The 17,785-nt window shown below is 47.7% G+C and overlaps 3 protein-coding genes across 9 annotated transcripts in view; 1 reads left to right on the top strand and 2 right to left on the bottom strand.

The window, feature by feature from the left end:
- Positions 1-10,561, bottom strand: part of IFT43 (intraflagellar transport 43) — a 78,701-nt gene extending 68,140 nt beyond the window's left edge. For both annotated transcript variants that reach the window (XM_017672271.3, XM_017672270.3), the window contains exons 1-2: positions 10,459-10,561; positions 7,629-7,721 (exon numbers count right to left, since the gene is read on the bottom strand). In XM_017672271.3, coding sequence (XP_017527760.3) covers positions 7,629-7,721; positions 10,459-10,512 — 147 coding nt within the window. In that variant the 5' untranslated portion in view covers positions 10,513-10,561. The remainder of the gene's footprint in view (positions 1-7,628; positions 7,722-10,458) is intronic.
- Positions 1-17,785, bottom strand: part of TTLL5 (tubulin tyrosine ligase like 5) — a 414,761-nt gene that overhangs the window by 105,055 nt on the left and 291,921 nt on the right. The gene's annotated exons all lie outside the window — the stretch shown is intronic.
- TGFB3 (transforming growth factor beta 3) overlaps positions 7,657-17,785 on the top strand; it is a 47,685-nt gene continuing 37,556 nt past the window's right edge. For 2 of the 6 annotated variants that reach the window (XM_073242116.1, XM_073242115.1), the window contains exon 1: positions 13,935-15,365. In XM_073242116.1, the coding sequence (XP_073098217.1) occupies positions 15,014-15,365 (352 nt within the window). In that variant the 5' untranslated portion in view covers positions 13,935-15,013. Of the gene's footprint in view, positions 7,795-13,344; positions 13,478-13,934; positions 15,366-17,785 lie in introns of those variants that run through there. The other 4 variants (XM_017672268.3, XM_037023816.2, XM_017672267.3 and 1 more) reach the window with 4 other exon arrangements.

Below are 17,785 nucleotides of genomic sequence, written 5' to 3' on the forward strand. Positions count from 1 at the left end.
CCACACTCCCTCCCTCACCTCCAGAACTTGACACATCCTCATCCTTCCACTGCAATATTCTCTCCTCCCCACCCTCCCCTAGCTAACTTCTACTCATCCTTCAAGTCTCAGCTCAAACATGACTTTTTCCTGGACAGACTTCCTGGATGCTCCCAAGAGTAAAAGGGGCTCAATGGAGGTATTCCCTTATCTTTCTGTGTTCACTCCCACCCAGTATGCACTTCTCTGCAAGCTGCCAGATCATGGTTCTAAGAGGGCAGGGCGCATGCCTGGTTTATCATTTTATTGCCAGCTACAAGCACAATGCGTGGCATACAGAAAGCTCTTGATCAAGTTTCACAAGGAAATAAATGAATAACTGAATAGATGTTAGAATTTACTCCAAGGTCACTCCTGCCCTTTTCACCTTTTATCCAAATTCCCCCAGAATGACAAAATAATGTAAGTCAGAAGTTAAGGATTATCCTTTGCAAAGACTGCCGACCTCTAAGACAGCGGGTTAGGTTTTGTCAGGAAGATGGAAAGGTATTCTCAGGTAACTGCTCAGTGGCATTGGCGGAAGTGCTACTGAAGGAGACAAATAAAATGGCTCTCAAGTGGACAAAGAATTCTCACCAAAAGAACTCCTCATCCAAATGTTTCTTTGACCTAAGGGCCAGTTCGTTCTATGAAATACAAAGGCCTCTGTACTGAACAGAATTGCAATTGAAGATAAATTGGTAACACTTTCTAATTCTCTTCTGAAACAGCTAATGACAGTAATAGCATGTGCTGGGCACTGTCCTAAGAACTTTCTGTATTCCTTATTAATCCTCCAACAGCCACATAAAATAGCTACTACTATTACCTCCATTCAACAGAGGAGGAAACAGGCTTAAAGTGGTTAAGTAACTTGCCCAGGATATACACCAAGTAATTGACAGAGCTGGGATTGAAGATAAAATGGCAATCCCATTTACTTCTCAGGTTGTGGAGATCATGGTACCAACAGCTAATTTAATGGAGCACCGGGCTAAACTCTTTACATGGATTTCTCATTTAACCCTCCCCACAGGTGAGGAAGAGGATCTTAAAAGGGCTCTCTAAGCACCACCTTTTACCCTGGGACTTGCAGGAAGTCAGCAAGAGCATCTCTCTGCTCTACGGGTAGTAAAATGAGGCATGAGCTATTGAAGTTGGACTGGGACATCAAAAGAGCCCAAGCTAGTGCTATAGGAGAATCTCAAGATGCTTTTTCTCATCACAGGCTCTACCCTGAGATGACATTCCCTCCCACACAGTGGCCAGCCTCAGGGAAGGGCCAGCGATGCACATCATCCACCCCAAGGGAGAGTTCAAAACCGAAGCATGCAAAGCATGACATAAATATGAAGTGTGGAAAATGCATTCCTCATGAACAGTTCCACATCAAATTCCCTGCATCCCTTTTTGACGACGTTATCAGAAGCATCATTCGATCCAGCCCATTGGAGAGAGACTACGAAAAAGGCTGAAAAATGTGACCAATCAGAAAAGTTATTTTTGTGAGAAAGAAGAAAAATGTCACCAAAAAGGGTCAGCAGATAATCCTATTGGGCTGAAAATAACTGCCGGGCTGGCAGACCAGTCAGGGAACAGGCGGAGGGCAAGAGACGTAATGCACAGCGCCAAGGGAGCTCCAGCTGAGCGAAGCTGCTGGGCGATGAGGAAATTGGCCTAATTTGGGAACATGAGCCCAACAGCATTTCTCAGATTCCTGCGAGAGAATGTGGCTAACTTTCAGTTCTGCATCCTAGGAAGAACACCCAAAGGATTGGGGTGAGGGGCGGGGGTTGGTGGCCAGAGAAAGGGAACAGCTGTGACTCAAACACTTCTTCCTCTAGACAAGTGGAAGAATAATGGTGATCAAGTGAGAACTTACTCCCACTCCAGGAGGAATCCAAGAGAATAACCCCAAAGTCTCTCTGCTTTCTTCAAAAGCCTTTCTCTACTATTGTGCAATCTTTCTAATAGGTGGGAGAGAATAGGTGTTGATTAAGCACCAGCTGGAATCAGAGAAACTAGACTAGGACAGAGATGAGCTGAATGACTCTGGACCAGTCACCCCACCAAAGTCTTAGTGTCCTCTTTGCTAAAATGAGCTCATAGTGGTATCTACTTGAAGAGCTACCATGAGGCTTAAGTAGATATTGTATGTAATAAACAGAGAGGTAGCAATTGCTTCAATATAAGCCAAAACTATTATTAAAAGGACAATCTGCAAAATAAAAGCTAAGCCACAAAGAGAGCTACACCCAAGTAAGAAATGCTCACCCAAAAAATAGACCAGCCCTGAGAGGTTTTGCCCAAGATTACTTTTCCCCAACTTCAGTGTACAGTAGTGTAACTTCATGGTGGTAAGTGTCTGGGTCTTTTCTTAAAGGAGTTGTGTAAGAACAGAATCATGTGAATGGACAGAAGGTGAGGCTCAAGCAGGGAAATCCAGTTTAACTCCCAGAGCTGCCCTCCCCAGAGACAGTTACACACGACAGACCTACAGACACTCACCTACACTCATGGAACCATCTTCCTGTGAAATTCTCAGTACCTGTAGTACCAGCCTGAACTGCTAACTGAACTATGTGTCTAGTGATCCAAGCCTAATTTGTGACAGGTGGCATAAACAAAAAGACCCAGAAGAGGACAGTCATAAACCTTCTCAGTACTTCGCATTTCTTGAGAGAGTCCTCTGTGTTGGACACCGCACTGAGCACATTATGTGCATTGCCTGATTTTATCTTCTTGACAACACTAAAGAAGTAGGCACAACTCTAATCAACTCTGAATCAGTAAGACTACAAGAGTCCATCTTTCTGGTTAATCAGCACAAATAGTTAAGTTCTTTCAAATTACTGGAAATTCACAGAATGACCAAGCAAATAAAGAGAGCTTCCCTTGTCTCTCTGGGAGGGGAGAAGAGTTTAATTGGCTGAGCGACCACCGGTACCCTACAGGCAGAGAGCCCCAAGCAGTTGCAGAGTGAACATGAAGAAAGAAAACATCAGGAAGAGAGTTGACACAGGCAACCCCACCAGGTATCCAGGAACTCCGGGGCATCTGATTTTCACAGAACTCTACACAACTTTAAATTAGAAAACTAGAGAGGAATGTGCACTTTTGTTGTCGCTCTTGCTAAAAATAATTCTTTCCTTTCATACCCAAGCCTCCCAAGAAAAAAACCTTTGTATAAATTCTATTTTTAAAAACTTTGCCATGTCAGTTGCAACCTACCTACTCAATAGCCATTTTCCTCAGCTCCCTAATCAAAAACCCCAAGGTCATGGGTGTTGCAATGTGCGCAGTTGAAAACTCCCTTGAAACTAGTTTAAGACTTAATCCTGAAATGTAAGTGCAAGGCTACTTGGTGGGGTCCCTGGTACTGTTTTCCTGATAAGAAGGAACACACTTAGTTGGCATGTATTAAGGTCTTCAACAATTCCCTCTTCCTACACAGAATGCAGATCTGATCCCTGGGGAATAACCAGCCATCCTGCAACCATGAGAACAAGTCACAAGCTCCAGAGGGTGGAGCAGGAAACCAGAAGACCGGAAACCAGAAGAGCCAAGAGTAACTCAGGACATTCTCCAGTGACTGCACCTGCCCAGCTGTGCCCTCCCTCCACCGGACTTCCTGCTGTGAGAGAAATCACACCTGTTTTTTCAAGTATGCAGGTTGAGTTTCTAATGCATGCTGCCAAATTCAACACTAATAGATAAACAAGAGTACCTGAAAATCAGTATGTTCTAAAAAAGCAGGAGTTTTAAACTCACATGGAAACAGGGGCCAGGCAGATCAAACGAGAATGAACCTGACCAGGTGTATTAATGTAAGAAGTGGTGCAGTGCACTGGGGAAGGCAGGCCAAATGTAAGCAGGCTCCATTAGCAGCTCCAGCCAGCTCCAGACGACTGCCACCATGCAGAACGTAAGCCCAGCATTTTCACTGAGCCACAACTTCTGATTAAGGAGAAGCCCCAAATCTGGATTTTCATGTGAAGTTTGCTAATTTACAAATGATAACAGCCAAGTTAAAAGATTTTTTACTTTGTTCAGATCAAACAAAACTTGACTGTAGGCTAAATTCTGCCTGAAGATCACCAGTTTACAACCTCAAAAGAGAGGGTTAAGGCAAAATTAAAAGAACACCCAAGTTCTAGAGAAAGAATAATGGTTAGCAATAATAATAATGCTTAGCTCATAATAACTGGGCACTTGTGTGTCAGACTGTGTTAAAGCCTTTATATCTACAGTCTTGTTTTTTCCTTCTAGCCACCGTATGGAGTGTGTAGTGTTCTTATTCCTATTTGACCAACGAGGAAACTGAGCTCACAGAGGTAACTTGCTCAGAGTCACAGAACTAATGTGTGCCAGGATTCAGCTGAGGCCTGCCCGACCCAAAGGCCTGTGTTCTTACCCACTCTCCATCAGAAAAGTCCACAGCACCCAAAAAGCATTAAACTGTTTTGGATTGCTACTTGTTGAACTATGGATAAACGGGCAAAAGCCCTTGAAAAGACTTCCAAATCAATTCTAAAGAGGCCCAAGCTTACATCCTCCTTTTCTGCAGCCCTTTAATAGAAACAGAGAAGCACAGTCCAAAAACTCATTCATTTACTGGCTTATTGAATGAATGAACGTTTGTGTAGTGCTTTTCGGGTTTTAAAGCACTTTTAAATGCATATCTCACTTAATCCCCACATCAACCTGGTGGTATTGTTACCACCATTTGACAGATAATGAAATGGAGGATTAGAGAGATTAGTGGACTTGTCCAAGATCCAGACAATCAACAGAGCCCAGTCTCAACCCCGGTTTTCTGATGCCAAGCCTTGGGTTCTCTCCATTCCAGCAGACCACTTTTCTGCCTCCTTCACCAGAGCTCCAAACGCCACCACCTTACTTTAAAATCATCATTTGTTTGAATTAATTCCTACTTAACTCTAAAGTAACTCCAGTATGTCTGACAGCCCCCAGGTACCATATTTACTTTTTCACGGATATCTGCATTCTAGAATATAGTCAGCAAGGGGACAAAAATAAACCTATCAAGTCAAACACTCAGAACTGGAATGTAAATGGGCACACACACAAGGCTTGGGATCTAATTTTAGAAAAGAAACAGCCAAAAAGTCCCACACAGCAAGTGAGCATGTGGCCCTGAGGGAGGCTGCCCACACTGCTTTAAGCCTCATTTAACCCAGGGAGAGAAGGAATCCTGGACTTCTAACTGGCATTTCACTGTCAGAGGCACCAGTTGGGTGAAGAATGGAATGACTTTTCATCACGCCCTCCCAGAAAAATGCTAAGGCTATAAGAGTCAAATAAAGGTAAAGGTGTCTGGGGAAGTAAGGTGGTGCTCTAGAAAGGCTGGGACCCTGAAAGGTTTGTCATAATCTGGGACTTCGTGGAGTTTGGTGCTCACAATACTGACTCTTGCCTGGGAGCCAAGGGGAAGGGATTGGGTAGGTGAACTGTGCCTACTGACCCCAGCCTAGAAGCCAATTTAGCATGGGGGCCACACAGGGCTTCAAAGCCAGCAGGTCATTTCAGGATATCCTGGCCCACTACAGGCTCACTCAGCTAACCACTATGGGTGGTGATAACCTCCTTCACAACTAAGTACACTTGTAATTAGCTTTTATGGCTCCAATGATGATGAGAATAGAAGTTCAATTATGGCAGGGGAATTTATCTCTATTGGTCATTGAAATATACCAACCCCTTAAATGGTGCCTGTCACACAGTAAGCTTCGATATTTGTTGAAGAAAAGAATCAATGATCTGGTGTTGGGATGGACCATCCTAGACTCCCAGTCTAAAGTGACCAGAGGCCAACAGTACATTAACCTAGACCTCTGCTTGCCCATTTGCTCTTCAAAGACATACACTACTGCAGTTCAAGCTCCCTGAAACTCAGGGTTGGGTCTGGTACATCTTCTTTCACCATCTTCCTACATTATATCACCACCCCCTTAACTGTACCTCCAGTGTGCCACTCATTGCCCATGTCCTCCCCATAATCCTCCTCTCAGTCTCTGAGAATCCTCAGCACACTTTGTTCCTCACCCCTCACCCTCTGCAGTGTCAGCTGCACACCCGTTCTGTGCTAGGCACCATGTCACCAGAGTACCATGGCAAAACACAATCCCTGCCTTCCATAAGCTCACATCTTATGAGGCAGCCAGTCATGTGCTCCATCAGAACACAATGTAATAAGCACTATAATGGAGATGCTACAGCCAAAGTCACAAACTGACAACTCTCGGCCTAATGAAACCGATATGGTTATTCAATTTTTATAATGAGTTACTAACCTCTAAAAATGTGCTGCTTTCACATAAAATTTTGGACTACCAGTGTTTCTTGAAAAATTAGAAGATCTGGCAATACTGGGCCTGTGTTCCCCACAGCATTAGTTGGCTTTGGCTAGGTAGTGGTTACCTCTTTAGAGGGAACATGTGCCCTTCATTTCCACAATTGCCCTGTCCACCCTCTCCCTACTGTCTTCAGGCAATAAGGCCAAGGGTCAGCCACCAGCATTTGTGTGCTGGTATGGCTGTTATCTCAGAATAATGATTCTCTGTACCCAGATTTCTACCATAAATGAGAAAATGAAAGATAAATTGAAAAGGCAGTGTGCAGAGCTTCAGGACATGGTGGAGAACTTATTTCCATGAAAGTGCAGAATATTCGTACATACACGATATGTAAGTGAAGTATGTCTGAGTCTTGTCCCTGGCATGCTTTACTCACATACCTGCCTGGCCCATTAAGCTTCCCAGCATGGATTCCGTCATCTGTTGTAAACCTACTGTGGGCAAACAAGCTAGAAGAATGAGCAGCCAGGTTTCCTGCTGTCTGGGAACTCACTGTCTAATGGGACACAACAAATACGTAAAAAGAAAATTAGCCTATCATGTGAGAACACATAGAAGTTCCACAATAGGGCCCTACGGGAACTGAGGGGAAGGGCCTTAAGTCAGCCTGGAGAAGTTAGGAAGAGCTGACAGGGGGCACTACCCTGAAGCTGACTCTTGAAAAGGGCAAAGACTTTGCAAATGGACAGAGGAAGGTGTAAAGGGGCTCTGAGCACACTGCCAAAAATAGTGCCCTGGCATTAAAAGTATTGCTCATCAGGATTACCCATCCTCCACAGAGAAGCTGAATAGATTCCCACAGTTCCAGGCCATTCGCAAAAGTTTCCAGGAAAGTCAGGCCAGTGCAGATCCCCTTCCTGCTGAAAACTGTAGAAAGTGCAGTTCACCAGTGAGAGCAAACATCCAGTTGTGTAATCCAACCTTACGTCACCAGGATGTCTCACTGGCTTTTATTCGGCAGAAATAAAAACCTGGATCTTGAAACTTCCTGGTCCCTTGCTTCAGCTAACTTAAGAAAGCTCTTCAGTGAGACTATAAGGCAAAGCACAGAAACTACTCTGGCATGAAAGAACAAATGTCCCTCTTTCATTTCTTGCTAATGAGACACATGCCAAGTTAAGGAACTCCCAAATCAAGATAGAAGGAAGGGCTGCCATGGAAGAGAAGAAATACGGATTACCAAACCTTTGCTCATTACATGATCGTTAACTCTTAGCATTTTTTAACACCCACCTCTCCAGTCAGAGTTGAAAAGGAATTCTTGTCACTGAGATGATTCTCGGCTTGAGCTGACACCTGTTGAGCTCGGCGACCCATCTTGGCTCCCTGTAAGGAGAGATGAGGGGCAATGCTGACCCAAATATCTTTGAGCCACTCTGAGGACAAGAACTCCGGGAAGGTAAGCAAAGACAGGATTTACGATGACATGGTAGGGGGTGGAATTTGAGAAGCCTGAATATATTCTTAGAAGATATTTCAAACTCTTAAAGCACCTGATGTCATTTCTATTTGACAGGAGCCAGGAAATCCATAGGTTAATGATCACAAGGTTTTCTTTTACCTGTCATAGACTTTTTTCAACCCCCAAAAATGCAGCTAGAAATTCCTCTAGAATGGGCAGAAACCTTATGCCGCAACTCAGGGAAGTGAGTGGTAAAGACTTTCACGTTCCTATGCAGGACTCTGGAAGGCCTAATTTCAAAGCTGCAGCTTGGCAGGAAAATGGTTATCAGAAAGGCTTTTGGGGGAAAGAATTACAAAATTCCATGGCATCTGACAGCAGAGAAATAGATAGCATTTGCTTTGACATACACACTAATTGGATTTGCACTTACAGACATTAAAAGAAATCTCTTCCAAGAATTTTGAGACATTGGCTTTGGGAATCAGAAAGCTTCAAATTCTGAGTCATCAAAAGAATCATCTGCAGGTGTTTCCCAAAGCCTTCCTGGGGTGGAGGCTCTGTGTCTCACCTGCTTCCCAGCACATAAACAACATTTAATTTAGGAAGCCTAGAGGGTGTTGAAATATTTGTATTTTCATTTGTTTGCTTTTTAAAAACCAGCATTAATATAAGCACTTTTAGATCTCATCTGAGGTAGCTTCAATTCTCACAATAACAGGGACTGGGACTGATGCCCCTTTACAAATGAGGAAATTGAGGCCTGGGAAAGCAAGGAAGTGGCAGACATAAATCTAAAAGCAAAATCTTCTGTCTTCAAATCCTGAGTTCCTTTCACTATACCATGCTGGAGTTTGTTTTAAGATGTTCTAAGATCGGACTTCACCAATATATTGAGAGGACTTACAAGAAAGCTGCATAAAAACCCTGAGGCAATGTTAACATTCCAAATTCTAATCAATAATTTAGGCTTCAGGGATGATGGAAGTAACCTTTTTGATAAGTGGCTCATTTTCTTCCCAAGGTGGACAATTTCATTGCTCCACCTATGGCTATCCTTTTCCATCTGTCACAGTATTTGGTATCTGAATAATGCATACTATGTGTAATGGTTGTACTAAAACAAAAATCCAGTTATCTTATTTCTAAATGCCATTTACAGATGGCTTCTCAAATAATTGTCAAGTACTTAGGGTTTTGAAAACTTTTTGAAGACCCTAGATAAATCCATGGGAATGACTGGTAGGAAATACTACTTTATTACCTGATATAATGTATTTAAAATGTACAGTCTGCTTATTGTCCATTTTTCCCCACTACACGGTAAGCCCAATGAGGGCAGTAACTTTTTTTTTTTCACTGCTATATGTCTCAAGCCCATGGGACAATGTCTGATATACAGTAGTGTCTCACTTTGTTGAAAGAATGAATCATTACATTCACATCCCCAGGGACTGAATTTCACACATCAGAAAGGCTTCCTTGATCAGTCAGTCAAGCAACCTGCTTCATCCTAAAACAATCTGCCCCTGTCCCTCATATCTCACTCAGAAGTGTGCTACTCTCTGGTACCTTGGACCCCATGCTATGATGGCACTTCAAAATATTTAGCAATTCCACAGCAGAAACCAAAGACCTGCTGTGTGGCCCAATCTTTTAGTGACAGTGATCTTGACCAATTTCAAAGGTAAAAAAGGCTTGATGGGGCTTTGATGGAGTTAAAAACAAAAAACAAAAACAACACTGAACTTGGGTCTTGAATGTAGATGGGTTTACTCTATCCATCTATCTATCTATCTAACCTATCTATCTTACCTATGTATCTATCTATCTATCTATCTATCTATTATCTATCTATTTATCTATATCTGTCATTTTGGGTAAATCACAGCCTCAGAAGCAAGAGCTGCTACCTTCTTTTAGTAACTTCATAAGCCAGGCACTGTGTTAAATGCTTCCCATGCATTATCCCATGCCTCTTCACTGCAACTCCTTCCAACTATTATCAACATCTCCATTCCAGAGGCAACAGTTTTACCCTGCGTTTGACCTTGAGCCCCCAATACCTAGCCACTCCTCCGTGTTATAAATCCGGGTCTCGATTTCCTTTACTATAAAACTGAGGTAACGCCCACCTCCCTGTGGGGATTGCGGGCAAGAAAGGCCCTCCCTATTTGCCGGCCTTCCTTGCATGAAACAGTTGATTTTTAAAGTTCAAGAGAAGTTCGTGAACTTCTGGCATGTTTAGTCCCAAGTGAAAAGCTCCAGGATGGGTCCATGTGAGACCCTGGCCAGGGACCGTCCAGCCATCCCACAGAAGTCCGTTCTAGGGAAGATCGCACGTGGGGCTCCCGACAGCGAGGCGGGCTGGGAAACTTCCTACCGGTCCCACAGGCCGCCAGGGGCAGGATATGTTCTGTTTTTGAGAATTTCAAAGCAAACCCCAGGTCAGCAGCGGCGCAGCCTACGGCCGCCCCGGGGATGGGGCGGGACGGATGAGGCCGCCTCTTCCCTGGCCTCACCCCGGCGCAGCTCAGGGCCCGTCCGCTCCGGCCGCCGGGGACCAGCCGGGCCAAGGCGCTCTAGGGAAGCCGAGGACTGCGAGGTCGATCCTCCCCACCCGCCAAATCCAGGCCCCAAGCCCCCCATGTCGGTCCTCACGAAGGTGGCCGAGCCGCGGCGCCGCTCCTCGCCAAGGTCCAGCAAGTCCTCCATTTCTCTCGCTGCCGCCTGACGTTACTTCCTGGAAACCAAGCGGCCCAGTGGCGTCCCTGACTACGGCTCCGCCCGTCCATCCCAAAATTTAAAGGGTACGCCGCCCTGTTACTGGATTCTATGTGCCACTCTGCAATTTAACTAAATCTTTCCTAAACCTGCCTCGCTTGACTTCTGGAAGAAACCTCCAGATATTAAATCTCACAAAGGCTGTTGCTGTGGGACTGTGAAAAAATGTTAGTCTTTAGGAACTGTTTACATCTGTAGCTAGGTTTAAATACATAAATTAAGTGCAAAGCACTAATGTTGTCATTATACTGATCCTTCTATTCGTATGACCTTTTGCAATGTACAGAGGACCTTCACAGTTATTATCTCACGTGCAGGGCAGAACAACATTTTGTGGGAGGCAAGATAAGTTGAACTGTCTCCATTGGACAGATGGTAAAACAGGCTCCCAGGCATCAGGTGGTAATAAATGGTTTATAACGGAAAATGCAATATATATAATCTCTGCTTTCAAGAAGTTTGCAGGAAGGCTGAACGAACATATCAAACCTGAGTGGTAATAATATTCAAAAGTACAAATAATCCTTCCAACAACCTCTTAAGTAAGTAGCAGTAGTATCTCTATTCAATAATCAAGGACACTGATGTGCAAAGAGATGGCTTGAGGGAAATCATCTGAGTGCTAAGCTGGCTGCCAATCATTCTCCTAGGCCAGCAAAGAAAAATGTTCCCCAAATTCCCATACTAATAAGACAAGCAAGTTGGATCTTCATTGACTCTCCATTTAAGATCCCCAAGTCAACACCACTGGCCAAGCCCCTGGTCCTGGTCAGCTGGGACCCACTCAAGGGAGGCCAATGACCATGAAAGTAATATCTCCAAGTACCATGCTGGAGGGTAAGGCCTAGATGGCCACACTTAAAAGCAAGGACTTGGAAGTGGGAGTAGCACCCCTAAAACTGGTTGCAAGCATTTCTTAAATACCTAGTAAATTATTCAGCTCAGTTGATCACCCTCACCTATTTACTGGGTAGGGCCACGTGTCAGCACACCTGTGACAGCAAATTGGCTTGGCTGTTGGAGGAGTTGAAGCCTCATCCCAGCTCTGCCATAACTACCTGTGTACCTGAGCAGAGCCCTCTCTGGACCTCAGTTTCCTCCCTTGTTATTATCCTAAGAGATTATACCTAAATCTTTTATTCACTAACTCTGATTCTCAGTGAGAAGAGCCTGTTAGATATTAACCTGAAGAAAAATTCGTTGCTAAAAATCCAAGAAATATAGGCTCCAACAAATCCCTTATTCCCTTTGTCCCTGGCACTAGATGAGGAAGAGGGATTAATCTTTGGATTTTTCTGTTTCTTGTGAGCTCATAGTCACTTCCCCACCACTGTATAGCCATTTTCCAAACCTTCACTCCCACTTCTCTAACTTCCTGAAAGCAAACGGTGAATGGTGCTTACTTGGGCAGAAAAAGCCCTCGAGTAACGGTTTCTAAGCCTTGCTGAGCACCTGAATCACCTGTGAAGTTTGTTAAAGAGACAAGTGCCAGGATCCCATCCCTGGAGACTCAGTCTTGGTAGAGGTGGTGTCCAGAAGGATGTAACTTTAATAATGTTTCCTCCCATCCTCTAAGTGTTTGCTTAAAGGCCCCAGTAAGGTCTTTTCTGATCATCATATTTTTAATTTCAACAGTCCCCAACTGAGACCCTTCCCATCCTCCTTCCTGCTTTATTTTCAACCATGGCTTTTGTATTTGATCACACTACCTAATTTACATATTTATTTAGTTCATTGCCTTCCCCACTGCCTTCCCTTTGCCTGCAGAATGTAAACTTTTGTTTGTTGGTTCGTTTTGTTCACTGCGGTATCCACAGAGCCTAGAACGGTGCAGGCATCAAAACCTGTTTCTCAAATGATGGTTGAATAGGCAGTATGGTATAGCAGTTAAGTGCACAGACTCTGGCAATAGATTCCCTGGGTCCCCGTCTCAGTGTTGACACCTATTGGCTGTTAAGACCTTAGATAAGTTACTTTTAAGCTTTCCTAGATTTTCTCAGTTGTCATTCAAATAAAAACAGTGTCTACCCAAACGAAAAAGCTTGTGTGAATTATCACCTCTGCCATTCGCAAGCACTGTGGTCTTTTAAACAGTTCTGTGCCTTAGTTTCCACAACTGCAAACCGATCAACCACTGTATCTCTTCAGTTAGCCGCCCAGGAGCAAGGGGCAAGAACCAGACTTCGCAGGAAGGGTCCAGTTAGGGTCCAGGAAGGGTGAAGTGAGGTGGGGTGGCAGGGAGCTGCACTTGATTCCTAGGATGGCGATGACTTCAGAGGCGAGACCTGTGCTGCTGGGAAGCAACGTTCCTTGCCCTTCCTAGGCTTCTCCAGGGAAAAGACCTAGAAGTATAGGCCTCTTAGAGGAACGAAAGCGGAGGGAAAACTTCCCCTCTCCCATCTGGGAAATGGGCTCGGGCCAACTGCTGACTGCACTGGCTGGCGCAGCTCCCTGCGGAACCCTCGGCGGGGCGGGCGGCTGCGAACAGCTGGACATTTCTGCGAGAGCGGCTGCAGAGCAGGGCTCTGGGAGAAGAGGTGCACTTGCATGCACGTCGGGCCGAGAGGGAGGCAGCTCCCCAAGGCACCCGGTCCGGTGCTCCTCGCCCTCTCCCGCAGCCCCTCTTCTCTAGTCCCCAGCTTCCCCCAACCCCCCAGCTCCCCTGCCTTCCCGCCTCCGACCCGCGGAATCTCCTTCACTGGCGGCCTCGCCTCGCCAGAGGGCACCCTCGATCTGCCGGAAAACGCCACCATTTTCAATGTTCCTGGAGCATCTCCAAGCTTCAGCGAGCCGCCCGACTCCAATCCTGTCAATGAGGAATCGAGGCCAGGATCGCCGCGGAGTGAACCCAACTCCAAACCGGCTCGTAGGCCGGGCGCCCCCTCCCCAACCGATGGTGGGCACGGCCTCCCCTGCCCAGGCCCCGCGGCTTCCCTGCCCCTGCCCAGTGTCCCGCCAGGCAGGGGGCGACCCGGGAACGGGAGACCAGGGCGGGAGCGAGAGCCGGACGGAGGAGAGGACGGACTGACAGCTGGCGAGAGGGCGAAGTAGTTGCGGGAGAAGGAGGGAAGGGATTCGTCGGAGTAACTTTCCAGAAAAACAGTCAACGTGTAGCCGGAGTGACTCCAAGGGGGGGGGGGGAGTTCAGTTACCACGTCGAACGAGAGAACTCGCAAAGTATTTTTCAAATGGACTCGGCTTTTCCTGTGCCTGTTTAAAACATTAAAATCGTGCAGCCTAAGAGGCTGAGCGCACTGGTCCCTCCCTCCCCCACCCCGGGCCAGAGACGTCATGGGAGGGAGGTATAAAATTTCAGCAGAGAGAAATAGAGAAAGCAGTGTGTGTGCATGTGTGTGTGTGAGAGAGGGAGAGAGGGAGAGGGAGAGCAGCAGGAGGGAGAGAAAGGGAGGGAAGCAGAAAGCCAAGTCCAAGGGAATGAGCGAGCGGGGAGAGACAGGGGGAGAAGCCTGGGAAAGGAGGAATAACAGCTTTGCGGAGCGGGCGTGCAGGGAACTGGCTTCTATTTTATTTTTCTTTTCTGTTTTCTTTTTTAAAAAGAAGCAGGGGACAGAAGCAATGGCCGAGGGAGAAGACAAGCCGAGGTGCTGGTGACCCTGGCCGTCCAAGTGGATTATCGGGGCTGCTCTCCGGGGACCTGTCCTCCCGGCCTTCCAATTGCACATAACCCCACTTCCCAGCCAATGAAGACAAGAGGCAGCGTGAACAAAGTCATTTAGAAAGCCCCCGAGGAAGTGTAAACAAAAGAGAAAGCATGAATGGTGTGCCCGAGAGACAAGTGTGTCCTGCGCTGCCCCCACCTTTAGCTGGGCCAGCAGCAGCCCAGCCCTGCCTCTCCCCACCTACTCACTGGTGATCTGACTTATTTTTTTTTTGTAACATTTTTTTGTTCTTTTCTTTTCCATTCTCTTTTCTTATTCTCCTTCAGGGCAAGGCAAGGATTTTGATTTTGGGACCCAGCCATGGTCCTTCTGCTTCTTCTTTAAAATACCCACTTTCTCCCCATCGCCAAGCAGCATTTGGCAATATCAGATATCCGCTCTATTTATTTTTACCTAAGGAAAAACTCCAGCTCCCTTCCCACTCCCAGCTGCCTTGCCACCCCTCCCAGCCCTCTGCTTGCCCTCCACCTGGCCTGCTGGGAGCCAGAGCCCAGCAGAACCTGTTTAGACACATGGAGAAGAAACCCAGAGCTACAAGGCACACAGTCGGCTTCTTCGTGCTCAGGGTTGCCAGCGCTTCCTGGAAGTCCTGAAGCTCTCACAGTGCAGTGAGTTCATGCACCTTCTTGCCAAGCCTCAGTCTTCGGGATCTAGGGAGGCTGCCTGGTTTTCCTCCCTCCTTCTGCACGTCTGCTGGGGTCTCCTCCTCGCCAGGCCTCCCAGCCCCCCTGGCCTCTCTCTCTGGCGCGCACATGAAGATGCACTTGCAAAGGGCTCTGGTGGTCCTGGCCCTGCTGAACTTTGCCACAGTCAGCCTCTCTCTATCCACTTGCACCACCTTGGACTTTGGCCACATCAAGAAGAAGAGGGTGGAAGCCATTAGAGGACAGATCTTGAGCAAACTGAGGCTCACCAGTCCCCCCGAGCCATCGGTGATGACCCACGTCCCCTACCAGGTCCTGGCCCTTTACAACAGCACCCGGGAGCTGCTGGAGGAGATGCAGGGGGAGAGGGAAGACAGCTGCACTCAGGAAAACACTGAGTCGGAGTACTATGCCAAAGAAATCCATAAATTCGACATGATCCAGGGGCTGGCGGAACACAGTAAGTCCAAATTCTCGCTGGGCTGCCTGCTTTGGGGGGCTGAGCCGGAGCAGTGGTTCCACAGAGGGGGGCCTAGCAGCGACTACACAGCAGGGTGTCCCCAGGTCACCCATACCAAGGATTAGGAGGTGCAATGCATACTTGAGGCTGGGTAGGTGGGTGGGAAGGACACAGAGCCATTCTGGTAAAAGCCAGGCACTTCTGGAAGGCTCGGAGCTCTGGAGTTGAGTGGCTTGCAGGACTCACATCACATTCTGGACTGATTTTACTTTGGAGTTACACTGTGCTGTCCCATTAGCATGCAGGCTCTGGCACATGTGATCAGATAGGTAACTGTAAGCATACAAGTGCACATTCTGGACTGATTTTACTTTGGAGTTACACTGTGCTGTCCCATTAGCATGCAGGCTCTGGCACATGTGATCAGATAGGTAACTGTAAGCATACAAGTGTCATAAACGGACAGGGACAGTTCTCTCAAGAGGCCTTACAGTTCCACGAGTATGGAGACCTCAGTCTTCTCGCTTCTTTTCACGACTCACTGTGACACGTCTCTGGTTCCGTTTTTCCAGTTCTTGGAAAGAAGAGTATACCTGCCCTAAATTAATGTCTGTCAAGCTTTTTCAAGCCTAGGGAAAAGACAGCTTCTTGCTGTCTAGGCCCTCCAGTCTATGCCACACACATGACCCACATGAACGGTGTGTGTGGCTGAAGGGTACACGCCTCTGTTCACATGTACATATGCTTTAGGGCGATGCGCAGTCTGGCTGTGTACAGCAAACAGTTCATGCCTTGCAGGCCTGTGGACATGGGGAGAGCAGGGTTGCAGCTCTGGACGTGGATGTGATTGCTGGCCGCCCTTTTGTGTCTGCGTGTCATGGGAAGAGTGGGTGGGAGGTGTGGCTGTGGGTGCAGAGAGGACATGTGTCTGGGAGTGTGTCCTCCCAGGAGGCTCCCATATGTGCTGAGAAGCTGGAAGGCTTCTGGGTGAGATGTCTGTGTGTGTTTGCACACGTGTGGAAGTCATGTGTGTTTACTGAACGGAGGTTTAAAAAACCTCAATATGAGAGAGAGAGAGACTTGGCAGATGCTGAGAAACTGACAGCCCGGGAAGGAGGAATGTGAGCCACTCATGGGCCAGGGACTCTGGAGCAGCTCTGTTTGCTTTTCCTACCAGCAGGTGTCCTCACCACGCTGAGTCCCTCAGCCTGGGCTCACCTGGGAGTGGGGAGGAGGGGGGATTGGAGAAGGCGGGTGAGGGTGGTCACTAGCGGGACTGCAGGGGTTGAAAGGAACCTGGCTGCAGAGAAGGAAAACGAGTGGGTAGCTGATGGGTGGAGGTGCAAAAGGGCCTACTGGGAGCTGGCCCATGCCAGGTCCAGGAGCCTGTGGTTACTGGCGAGGGGTTCCCACTCCTGTTTCCTGTGGCTGCCTGGAGCCTTAGGATGTGGCTACTGTGTGGGGCAGAAGCTGGAGGACGAGGCAGTTCATGCTCCCTGCCCAGGGTCCTCTAGGTGGGGCTGGCTCAGGGTCTGCCAAGGACCTTTAGCTCCCAGAGGCACAAGTAGCTCAATGGCTGAACCCCTAACTCCCTGGGCAGCTGCAAAGGCAGGAGACAATGGCCCGGACACGGAAAGATGTGGGAAGTGGAGGCCTGTGGCATCTGAGGAGAGTGCAGGGCGAGCGGGAAGGACTGGGACCTTAATGATCCGGGTCAGGAGGAGGAGTCCTGGGGAGGAGGGATTCTGAGTCACCAGGGCCCACCCAGCCTGGAATCCCAAGCTGAGAATGAATGAGCCCGAGGGATGCAGGGGCACACAGGTGCCAGAGGACATCAGTGTTGTGCAGAGACTCAGGGCACCGCCAGAGGACAACCTTGAGAAAAGTCAGGACAGGGCTGCACAGATGCTGGGCAGCTCTGGGCTGAGCACCAGGACCTTGTAACTGAAGCAGGCTGGGGTGGCCCTGAGGCCACAGAGCTGTGGTCAGGCTGGGCACAAACCCAGCTCAGTAAGTGCGATGCTGTGTGTGACGTTGTGGAGGAGCCAGGGGCCAGCGGGACACGATGCCACTGAGGCTCGCAGGTGCAAACAGGAAGTAGGCCCAGACTCTCTGCAGCTGTTGGAGGTGACACAGAGGCTGAGCAGACTTGGCCTGGGCCCGCCCTGCAGCTGTTCAGGTACTGAGCCAGCTCTGGGAGGCAGAGGAGATGCACAAGACACACTAATTATAAAAAAGGCCATGGGCAGAGGCAGACGCCCAACAGATGCTGAGCAGGAGCAGAGAGCCCATCGTCAGAGTATTGGGGTAAGGGGACCTGTCCTGAACTCAGGAGGGCGGGCAGGGGATGGCACTGGGTCTGTGATGGGGCCGCGGCAGGCCTGGGTGCCAGAGCTTCCACTGGGGAGGTGATGAAATCA

The sequence above is a fragment of the Manis javanica genome, chromosome 8, assembly GCF_040802235.1.
Source record: "Manis javanica isolate MJ-LG chromosome 8, MJ_LKY, whole genome shotgun sequence".
Taxonomy (NCBI): Eukaryota; Metazoa; Chordata; class Mammalia; order Pholidota; family Manidae; genus Manis; species Manis javanica.